The 12,312-nt window shown below is 44.0% G+C and overlaps 1 protein-coding gene across 5 annotated transcripts in view; it reads right to left on the bottom strand.

The window, feature by feature from the left end:
• Positions 1-12,312, bottom strand: part of ccdc170 (coiled-coil domain containing 170) — a 120,709-nt gene that overhangs the window by 69,591 nt on the left and 38,806 nt on the right. For all 5 annotated transcript variants that reach the window (XM_069932320.1, XM_069932323.1, XM_069932324.1 and 2 more), the window contains one exon: positions 10,487-10,625. In XM_069932320.1, coding sequence (XP_069788421.1) covers positions 10,487-10,625 — 139 coding nt within the window. The remainder of the gene's footprint in view (positions 1-10,486; positions 10,626-12,312) is intronic.

Below are 12,312 nucleotides of genomic sequence, written 5' to 3'. Positions count from 1 at the left end.
TTAGCCCATTCATCATCTCTCCCCTTTCCTTATCTCTATTTCTCCTCTCCTCCTTCTCTGTCTCTCTCCTTTCCTCCAGCTCTGCATTCATAGAGCCATCCCCTCCCCCGATCAATTCTCACCTTTCCTATCCTGTCCACTGTAACGGCACTGATTTACCATAGCTTACAAATAAAGAATATACTCACTCATTTCTTTCAGCAAAGCATGAAGTCCGGTGTTTCTAAACTTTTTTCTTGCCACTCACATTCCACTTTAAATATTCCTTATGCCATTAGTAAAGGATTGCTTAAGGTGGCATGTGGGTGGAAAGAAACGGTGCACATAACGAGTCAATTAGGGATGATTAAAAGAGTGGTTTTCAAAGGAAGTGGGCCAATGACAAATTTTTTCAAGCAAAATATTTCAGTAATAATTAGGTCTAGAGCAGTGATTCTCAACCTTCCCTTTCCACTCACATACCACCTTAAGCAATCCTTTACTAATTACAGAGCACTGATGGCATAAGGATTATTTAAAGTGGTACGTGAGTGGAAAGAAAAAGGTTGAGAACCACTGCCCTAGACACATCACATTCTTCAACTCCCCAAACACCACCCAGCCAAATTTGTCTGACTTTCTCATTGGATCACTGCCACATTCCTGACACTCATTGGATCCTGACACTCTCACTCTCTTCCTTCCAAAGAAAGTAAGTATGCAATGGTGACAGCCACCCAACCCAGCCTCCAAGCCTCACAAGGAGATGACGGATTGGAACTATTCCACTACGTAATGGTCTGGAGGGTTGACAGTTCAGCCTGACCTCATACAATAGTGCAAGACAGGCGGTCCATGGTCCGACTGGCAATAGTGCGACCAGTCCTCCGACCCTGGCTCTGGCACTGAACATGGGCCGGAGATATATGCTCGCTTCAATGGAAACCGTATCAGCTTTTCCATTCCTGTCAATCACAAAAGTCTTTGGGTGGCATCGCAAGACCTGAAAAGGACCATTTGATATTAAGGACTGGCTGACGTGGTTTGTGAACAGCATCATGCCGGAGGAACGCATGAGAACAGCGTGGTAAATCATTCGGCACATACACTGCAGGTGACACCTGCTGCATAGGAATAGGTCAGAGTAATGTCATGTTTTCCCCTAAGACAATCGAGTGCTGTGCTTGGACTCAGATTCACTAACTCACCTGGCAAGGTTAACAAAGTGCCATATACTAGCTCTGCTGCTGAACATCCAAGATCTGCCTTAACAGCATATGCACTCCATGGAGAACCACAGGCAAACACTTGCTCCAGGGAGATGCATCACCACCTGCTGTTAATTATTGATGAAAATGCTCATTGAGGCCATTGGCCTGCAGATGGTAGCCATAGTGCAAATATAGGTATTGTCCAGATCAGTGAGAGCTCGGAACAACGCCAACTCGAACTGAGACCTTTAGTCCATTGTAAAAGTGATTGGAACACTGAAAGATGGAATCAAAAGATCCACAAAAGCCCTAGCAACTGTCTCTGAGATGGCGGCAACAGGCCTACAAGTATAGGTGCATGTACTGGAAATGGAAATCCTGAACAACAAAATCCCCCATCTTTGATTTTGTGTGTCTGGAGATTTTAGAGCATTGACACGCAAGCAGATCCTTGTTCATAATCCAACATCCTGATTAACATAAGGCCAGGTAAAACGTTCCATAACTAGTTTGAGTGATGCTCTTCTACCAGGATACAACAGATTGTGAAATCTCCCACCTCATAGCTGCTGGTACAAAAGGCCTAGACCTCCCTGTGGAAAAATCGCAGACTAACATTTCACTTGATTCATCCAGGGTCACATCTTGAAGAGGGAGACCAAAGTTGATCTGGCGATACCAGATGAGATCGGGATTAGTGTGCTATACATGAGCCATGGCGGTGAAATCGATGGCAGTAGTTGTCTGTAAGGTATCATTAGGGTTTGTGTCACCTGATGCAGTAACTCATGGATTCACACCCCCCCCACCCCCCCATGGACTGAGTGTAGAAGAAACAGGTGCGTGTTCCTTGTATATATGTGGTGCAGGCAGCAGTGCTGAGCGGGGGAGTGGCTCGGACCACATCAGAAGGTTCAAAAAGTAAATTAGCCTGAGTTTGTATACCTTGTAGGTATATTGATGCATGTAAGCATAAAAAAATATTTTTATTGTTATAACTAACTACAAGGATATTTTTATAAAAAATAATACATTTCTGCTGAAACACTGCACAAAAAATTTATAGACAGTCATTTTGGAGTCACCCCTTTGATGGGGTCACCGAGTATGGTCCGCACTCCCCTAGGATGCTGATGTAAGGCATCAATGTTGCTCCTCGACAGGGCGTCAGCCACGGTTTTCGCTTTTGCTCAGTTGTGCCGTTATGTCTGATTAAATTGTAGGATGAAGTCCAAGTGCCAAATCTTTCTGGGTGAGTAGAGATGTGTTCTTGTACTTCCACTATGCATTAAGAGGCTGGTGGTCTGTATAAATGATGAAAGGATGACCTTCCAATAAAAAGCAGGAATGTTTCACTGCGAGATAGATGGCCAAGAGTTCTCGATCAAACATATTATACTTTGCCTGAGCCAGTGACAGTTTGACTGCAAAAAATGCCAGAGGTTCCAAATGCCCACAGACTCATTCTAACGCTGCTCCCACAGCACTGACAGATGCATCTATGGTAAGAGAGAGCAAGGTGTTGGACTTTTGATGAACAAGCATCATGGCATTTGCAAGCACAATCTTCACATCATTAGAAGCATGGTCTGCCAAAGTTAATGGTCTTTTGGACACTGACATATCGGATCCTTTTCGTAGTTCAGTCAGTCAGGGGCTAATAGAGATGCTGCAGCATTTGGCAGGAATCAGAGATAAAAATTGATCATGCCTAAAAAACATTTGGCCAAACATAACGGGTGTAAGAAGTTCTCGAATCTCTTGCACTTTCAACTCATCAGGCAAAATACCATGTTGTGTAACTCAATGTCCTAAAAAGATAAGATCAGCACCAAAAATGCATTTACTGGGATTGATCAATGCCAAGCTCATCAAGGTGGCGCTTGTGCCCCATGTCATCCACACTTGAGTCCTGGATATCGTCGATGTAAACAAACACAAAATTGAGGCCAGTGACTACAAGGTCCATAAAACACTGGAATGTCTGAGCTACATTTAAAAGACCGAATGGTATTCACAGAAACTCAAAGGGGTAATTACTGCCGTCTTGGTGATATCAGAAGGCTCAACTGGAATCTGATAGTAATCATGTACTAGATCTATTTTCACAAATACATGTTTGCCATGAAGGTTTGCTATAAAGTCTTGTAAATTGTGCATGTTGTATTGGTCAAGCAGGGTAGAATTGTTAAGTATACGATGATCACCACAAGGCCACCAATCCCCAGATTATTTTATGGAACCACACACAACATTGAAGTCCAGCAACTGTCATATCTGCGGAACATGCCCAACTCTTGCATGTGGTCAAATTCTGACTTCATGATTTTAAGATGGTCTAGAGGTAATCTATGAGCCCGCACTACCATCGAAGGATCCCAAATCTCTATATATTGGGTTACTGTATGATTAATATCTGAATGACAATACGATGGGGTCACTAAGGAAAGGAAACACTTGAACAAGGTTCAGAAAGGGCAGGTGCCATGTTGAAGGCTCATCACATGGCTGACAAAATTGGAGGGATGACAGATGCAACTCACTTGCATACAAGAGCTGTGGGCCACGTTGCAGCAATTTTTCAAATCCACCAACAAAGAAAAATGTGACAAGAAATCTCCTAAAATGGAATTTGCCACATTTACAACTGTGAAAACCCACCAAAGAGGTTTCTTGAGACCGAAATCCAACATGAGTGATATCTGGAGACATGTTTGAATACGAGAATCATTCAAGGCTGAAAGACCACATGACATATTGGGATGTTTGGGTTCCTCCATGCATGGAGGGATCAGAGAAATCTCTGCACTGGAATCGACAAGAAATTGAATACCCGTGAGAAGATCTTTGAGGAAAAGGTAGCGGCTGACGAGCCCATGGGCAGCATTTGCCTCTACTGCTGGGCCAGGGTCATTTTCCGGCTGACATTTGTAGAAGTCACAAAGTGGCTGACAGGACCAGGCAGCAGCAACAAATCTCCGATGCTTCCAACAAATGCACCACCCATCTTCTCTACCACGTCCTCGACCACCACAATTCCAACCAGGTCGACGGAAAGGACCCTGTTGTGTGCCCAAAGCCTGGACCTGCGTAGTCAGTGCTGCCATTTGATGCTCCAACTCAGTTATCCCTTATTGAGAAGATGCTGGCATTTCACAAGGAGCAGTAAGTAGTCGTTCCAGTTCCATTTGCTCCTGTTGACTAGGGGAAGAAGCCAATCCTTCAATCTTTAATGGAGAGGTCATGGACATAATGAGGTCGGCATGATCCACCAACTGATAGAGGGTGGACATTCAAAAGACACTCACCAAATGCTCTTGAACATGACGAGATAAACATCAAAACATAGATATAGCATTTGTGCAGGAAACGCATCTAATGAAGTGGAACACGAAATTAAGAAGAGACTGGGTAGGACATGTAGCGGCAGCATCACATAACTCAAAAGCCAGAGGTGTGGCTATATTAATCAATAAAAATGTACCAATCAAAATAGAAGAGGAAATAATAGATCCAACAGGGAGGAATGTAATGATAAAGTGTCAAGATATATTCAGAATTTTGGAATTTGGTCAATATACATGCACCTAATGAAGAGGATCAAAAATTTATGCAAGATATTTTTTTGAAGATTGTAGATATGCAGGGGAATATATTGATAGGAGAGGACTTTAACCTTAATTTGGATTCAAAGATGGATAAAACTGGACAAAAGACTAGCAGAAAGAACAAAGTAGCCAAATTTATGGTTAAATCAATGCAGGAAATGCAACTTTTGGATATATGGAGGAAACAACACCCAAAGGAGAAGGAATACTCATATTGTTCGTGTAGACATAAAACATACTCAAGGATTGACCTGTTCCTGTTGTCAGCCCATATCCAACAGAGAGATAGGAAAATGGAATATAAAGCTAGATTGTTATCAGATCACTCACCCCTGATATTAGCAATAGAGCTGGAGGACATCCCACCAAGAACGTATAGATGGAGATTAAACTCCATGCTACTTAAAAGACAGGATTTTAGAGAATTTATTGAGCGCCAAATTAAAATGTACTTTGAAATAAATACAGAATCAGTGAAATATAAATTTATATTATGGGATGCAATGAAAGCCTTCATCAGAAGCCAGATAATAAGTTATGTAACTAAGATGAAAAAGGACTACAATTGGGAAACAGAACAGTTGGAAAGGGAAATAGTAATTACAGAAAAAGAACTAGCAACAAGGGAAGATACAACAAAAAGAAGAGAATTGGCGGACAAAAAAAAATACGAAACACTACAAACGTATAAGATGGAGAAGAACATAATGAAGATAAAGCAGAAGTATTATGACCTAGGTGAAAAAAATGCACAAAATACGAGGTTGGCAGCTTAAAACAGAACAAGCTAAAAGAACAGTATTGGCATCAAGGAAAAAGGACAAACAAATTACATATAACCCAACAGAGATCAATGAAAACTTCAAGGAATTCTACGAGCAGTTGTACCAAACTGAGAACGAAGGGAAATAAGACAAAATAGATGAGTTTCTAGCTAGAATTGAACTAAGAAAATTGCAAGAAGAGGAGCAAAACAAATTGATAAAACCATTTGAAATAGAGGAAATACAGGATATATTAAAAAAGCTACCGAACAATAAAACACCTGGAGAGGACGGACTCCCAATAGAATTCTATAAAACATTTAAAGAGTTATTAATTCCTCCTCTCCTGGAAGTAATCAACCAGATTGAAGAAATAAAAAACATGCCAGATTCATGTAAAATAGCAATAATTACAGTAATACCAAAGACAGGGAAAGAACCACTAACACCAGCATCGTATAGACCAATATCTCTACTTAACTCAGATTATAAGATCATAGCAAAACTATTAGCAAACAGATTGGCTAACTGTGTACCAAAGATAGTAAAACTAGATCAAACTGGATTTATTAAGAAAAGGAGAACAACGGACAATATCTGTAAGTTCATTAACTTAATCCATGCAGTACAAGGAAATAAGACGCCAACAGTGGCGGTTGCTTTAGACATAGAGAAAGCCTTTGACAGTGTAGAAACTGTGAGGCGCCAAGATGCACGGTTTGAGGCGATATCAGCCCACTGGTGGTGGTCAATGTGGCAGGCACCAAGAGATTTCTTTAGGTAGTCCTTGTACCTCTTCTTTGGTGCACCTCTGTCACGGTGGCCAGTGGAGAGCTCGCCATATAACACGATCTTGGGAAGGCGATGGTCCTCCATTCTGGAGACGTGACCCACCCAGCGCAGCTGGATCTTCAGCAGTGTGGACTCGATGCTGTCGGCCTCTGCCATCTCGAGTACTTCGATGTTAGGGATGAAGTCGCTCCAATGAATGTTGAGGATGGAGCGGAGACAACGCTGGTGGAACCGTTCTAGGAGCCGTAGGTGATGCCGGTAGAGGACCCATGATTCGAAGCTGAACAGGAGTGTGGGTATGACAACGGCTCTGTATACACTTATCTTTGTGAGGTTTTTCAGTTGGTTGTTTTTCCAGACTCTTTTGTGTAGTCTTCCAAAGGCGCTATTTGCCTTGGCGAGTCTGTTGTCTATCTCGTTGTCGATCCTTGCATCTGATGAAATGGTGCAGCCGAGATAGGTAAACTGGTTGACCGTTTTGAGTTTTGTGTGCCCGATGGAGATGTGGGGGGGCTGGTAGTCATGGTGGGGAGCTGGCTGATGGAGGACCTCCGTTTTCTTCAGGCTGACTTCCAGGCCAAACATTTTGGCAGTTTCCGCAAAACAGGACGTCAAGCGCTGAAGAGCTGGCTCTGAATGGGCAACTAAAGCGGCATCGTCTGCAAAGAGTAGTTCACGGACAAGTTGCTCTTGTGTCTTGGTGTGAGCTTGCAGGCGCCTCAGATTGAAGAGACTGCCATCCGTGCGGTACCGGGTGTAAACAGCGTCTTCATTGTTGAGGTCTTTCATGGCTTGTTTCAGCATCATGCTGAAGAAGATTGAAAAGAGGGTTGGTGCGAGAACGCAGCCTTGCTTCACGCCATTGTTAATGGAGAAGGGTTCAGAGAGCTCATTGCTGTATCTGACCCGACCTTGTTGGTTTTCATGCAGTTCGATAACCATGTTGAGGAACTTTGGGGGGCATCCGATGCACTTTAGTATTTGCCAAAACCCTTTCCTGCTCACGGTGTCGAAGGCTTTGGTGAGGTCAACAAAGGTGATGTAGAGTCCTTTGTTTTGTTCTCTGCACTTTTCTTGGAGCTGTCTGAGGGCAAAGACCATGTCAGTGGTTCCTCTGTTTGCGCGAAAGCCGCATTGTGATTCTGGGAGAATATTCTCGGCGACACTAGGTATTATTCTATTTAGGAGAATCCTAGCGAAGATTTTGCCTGCAATGGAGAGCAGCGTGATTCCCCTGTAGTTTGAGCAGTCTGATTTCTTGCCTTTGTTTTTGTACAGGGTGATGATGATGGCATCACGAAGGTCCTGAGGCAGTTTTACTTGGTCCCAACAAAGCTTGAAAAACTCATGCAGCCAGCCTTCCAGACCTCTGGGGGGGGATTCCATCCATACCTGCTGCTTTGCCACTTTTCAGTTGTTCAATTGCCTTATATGTCTCATCCCGGGTGAGGACCTCATCTAGCTCTAGCCTTAGGGGCTGTTGAGGGAGCTGGAGCAGGGCGGAATCTTGGACTGAGAGGTTGGCACTGAAAAGAGATTGGAAGTGTTCTGACCATCGGTTGAGGATGGAGATCTTGTCGCTGAGGAGGACTTTGCCGTCTGAGCTGCGCAGCAGGCTTTGGACTTGGGGTGAGGGGCCGTACACAGCCATTAGAGCCTCGTAAAAACCCCTGAAGTCGCCAATGTCCGCGCTGAACTGGGTTTGCTTGGCGAGGCTAGTCCACCACTCATTTTGGATCTCCCGGAGTTTGTGCTGAAGATGGCTGCATGCGCGACGGAAGGCTTGTTTCTTCTCTGGACAGGACGGCTTTATAAGGTGAGCCTGGTGGGCAGCTCGCTTCTTTGCCAGCAGCTCCTGGATTTCCTGGCTGTTATTGTCGAACCAGTCCTTGTTTTTCCTGGAGGAGAAGCCCAGTACCTCTTCAGTGGATTGCAGTATGGTAGTCTTCAGCTGATCCCAGAGGGTTTCTGGGGACGAGTCCGTGAGGCGGATAGCATCATCGAGCTTTGCTTTGAGGTTTGCCTGGAAGTTTCCTCTCACTTCGTCTGACTGCAGGTTTCCAACATTGAACCTCTTTCTGGGGGCTTTACTGTTCCTGGGCTTTGGCTTGAAGTGAAGGTTGAGCTTGCAGCGAACCAGCCGGTGGTCAGTGTGGCATTCCGCGCTGGGCATGACCCTGGTGTGGAGCACATCTCATTTGTCTCTTTCTCGCACCAGGACGTAGTCCAGGAGGTGCCAGTGTTTGGATCGGGGATGCATCCAGGTAGTTTTCAGGCTGTCCCTCTGCTGAAAAAGGGTGTTTGTAATGACAAGCCGCTGTTCTGCGCAGAGCTCCAACAGGAGGCGCCCATTGTCGTTGCACTTGCCGACATCATGCTTGCCCAGGATTCCTGGCCAGGTTTCTGAGTCTTTGCCGACGCGAGCATTGAAGTCGCCAAGGATGACAACCTTGTCGGCTGTAGGGGTGCGTTGAATGAGGTTGCGCAGGTCAGTGTAGAACTTGTCCTTTTCTGCTGGATCCGCCTGGAGGGTTGGAGCATAGACACTGATGAGGGTGATGCGACGCTTGTTTTGAAGGGGGAGTCGCATGGACATGATCCGGTCTGAGTGGCCTGTTGGGAGGTTTTCGAGTTTGAAGGCAATGGAGTTCTTGACCATGAAGCCTACACCAGATAGGCGTCGTTCATCCAAAGGCTTCCAGACCAGTAGAGTGTGTAGCCCGCGCCACGTTCTTGGAGGCTGCCTACATCTGCCAGGCGGACTTCACTGAGAGCGGCTATGTCGATGTCAAGTCTGAGGAGTTCATGTGCAATGAGGGCAGACCGACGTTCAGGTCGGTGGCTGTCAGCCTTGTCTAGCATGGTTCTGCAGCATGCTCTCCCTCTCTGCTCCTAGATTCTGACTACAAATACTGCTCTTTGCCAGGTCACAAACTGTGAACATCGCTGGAGGAGTCATTGGTAAGGCGGCGGCCTCAGCCCCGGTCCGAGAAGTATGGACCGACCTAGGAGGGGAGGCAGACCCCTCCAGCCCGGGTAAGAAACCTGCATAGGAGAAGGCCACTCCGTTATAAAACCTACGTCCCAAGGACCTCGCTGCCATGTCCCAGCTTGCTTGGCCACGGCACACGAACCATTGGTGTAAAGGGTGGGGCCAGTACTGCGCGCACTGCACTCCACCTAAAAGCTCCTTTGCGCAGGCCCGAGGACAGGTCCACGACCTCCCCCTCCATGTCCTCCCCCTCCACGTCCTCCCCCTCAAAAGATGCTCACATTAATTGGATTAAAGCATTATATAAGAGACAATTGGCAAAGGTGACAGTAAATGGATATATATCGAACCAATTTAAATTAAGTAGGTCAACTAGGCAGGGATGTCCACTAACTCCTTCACTGTTCGCTTTAGCTATAGAACCACTGGCAGAACTGATAAGAACAGAAAATAAAATAAAAAGGATAAAAATAAAAGAGAAGGAATATAAAATCAGTCTATTTGCAGATGACATCATTGTATACTTAACAGAACCAGAATTATAAATAAAAGAATTACATAAAGAAATTGAAAGAATATGGAGAAATATCGGGGTACAAGATCAACGCAAATAAAAGTGAAGCAAAAGGGGAGTCTAGGACAAAAGGGCATAACTTCAGGATGAAAGGGCATCAATTTAAAACAGAGGTGTGGAAAAATTTCTTTAGTCAGAGGGTTGTGATTGTTGCCACAGGCAGCTGTGGAAGTGAGGTTGTTGAGTGTATTTAAGGTAGAAATTGACAGATATTTGATTAGGCAGGACATCAAGGGTTACGGGGAGTTGGGCTGAGTGGGAAGATGGATCAGTCTATGATTAAAATGGCAGAACAGACTCAAGGGGCCAACGGGCCTACTTCTGCTCCTATATATTGTGGTCTTCTCCCCAAGTCTTTTTATTGAGGAGCCTTCACTCAAGCCCAAAATGTTGGTTAAATGTCTGCAATCTTTACCTTCTATGGATACTGCAAGACCTGCTGACTCTCTCCACATTTTTGTGATTTTACTACAATCACAGCATCTGCAGACTTTTGTGTTTCACTACATAAAAAATAATTTAATTAACTATTAATTGAAGTATGTTTAAAAATCTGATTGAGATACCTGTGACACAAGAAAATCCAGATCTGCTTCTTTACAATCCATATTGATGGCCCGGGTGAGTTTCACCAGAAATTCATCGTACTGTTTCTCCCTTCTGTTGTCTTGTTGCTTGATCTCATTGTGCTCTTTCAATGTTTGTCTTGTCAGGAAGTGCAAAAGTGAAACATGAGGCATCTTAATGTTTCCAATTAATTTGTTGAGTACTTAAATTATGCCTGTGTACACAATTCTACAGCTTATTAAAAATTTGATTGACTATCACATACCATTCAGCTTTAGATCTCACACACACACACACCACGTCAAACAGTCATCATTATCTCTTTAAAACAACCAACTATAAAGAAAGAGAATATGGCTATTTTTCTGGGTGGCACTGGGCAGCATAAGGTACAAGGGCAGGCAGTCCTTCACTAATCATTCCTATCCTCTGTTCTTTATGTTTTCTCCTACTTTCAACCTTTGCGTGTTTTATTATCTACCCTTTCACTTAAACTATTATTCTCTTTACTGTTCACTCTCACTACTTTCCCAACCTCTTTCCCTTTCAATGTTCTGCTCACCCCTTGCTTGTTGTCATTCTCTAACAAAGTGGACTTTTCAAATTTCAGATAGAAACAAAGAGCAGCCGAGTGGTGCAGCAACTAAAGCTGCTGCCCCACTGCTCCTGTAACCTCTGTTCAATGCTGACTTCCAGCATTCTTGCTTGCAACAGCAGGGTGTTCATTTGAGGGGTCCAACTTCCTCCCACATCCCAAAATGTGTGGGTTGGGAAGTTCACTGGTCACTGCATATTGTGAGAGGAAATTTGAAAGTGATGGGAATGAGCGGCGAATAGCATGGACTTCGTGTAGGATTGAATCTGGGTGGAATAAAATAGTCTTAGTGTAGGCAAATGGAATAAAATGGTCTTAGCATATGATTGGCATAAGTGGAAGCTTGATGCAGTCAGTTGCTGTGATGTGTGACATGTGACTCTGACCTTATCTAATCATACATCTATTTTATTCCCACATGTTCTCCGTCTTGCATCCTATGATTAGATTTCATAATACTCCATCAGGCTTCTTTAAAAAATGTTTTTATTGAAAAAAACCATGTTGCCTGCCTCTCTGCTTCACAGTTGAAAGTTATCAGATTTTTTAGAAGGCGCAGTATGTGGTCAATGGCTGGATTCTTAGCAGTGTGGAGAAACAGAGGGCTCTTGGCGATCAAGTCCATAAATCCCTCAAGCTATCTATGGACTTGAACCCCAAAAATATGCATCTTCTTAACCACCCAGGTTGACAGGTGGTTAAGAAGGCATATGGTGTGCTGGCCTTCATTCGGCAGGGGATTGTGTTCAAGAAGCATGAGATGATATTACGGCTCTATAAAATTTGGTGAGACTGCACAGGGTATTGCATTCAGTTCTGGTCACCTCATTACAGGAAGGATGCAGAAGCCTTAGAGAGAGGCTGCAAAGCTTTACCAGGAAGTAGCCTGGATTGGAAAAGATATCTCATGAAACAAGGTTAAATGAGCTGGGGCTTTTCTCTTTGGAACAAAGCGGGAAGGATTTGTTTGTTGTGGAGTGGGTTTATATGGGTCGGCATAATATTGTGAGCCAAAGGGCCTGTACTGAGCTGCAATATTCTATGTTCCATTTAGTTACAGAGCCCTTTACCAACCACATCCAAGCTGATCTTTTTGCCCATTTACACTAGTCTTCACATTTTGTCAGGCAAACAAAGTCAACACAATTAGAGAACCCAAGTTTTCTTCAATATTGTTAGAGTATTGCTTTTTTATTGAACTAAAATCAGAATGAGTACAAATATGTACAA

The sequence above is a fragment of the Narcine bancroftii genome, chromosome 4 (genome assembly GCF_036971445.1).
Source record: "Narcine bancroftii isolate sNarBan1 chromosome 4, sNarBan1.hap1, whole genome shotgun sequence".
Lineage (NCBI taxonomy): Eukaryota > Metazoa > Chordata > Chondrichthyes > Torpediniformes > Narcinidae > Narcine > Narcine bancroftii.
Note: the sequence above shows the minus strand (reverse complement) of the source record. Positions and strands in the feature narration are given on the sequence as shown.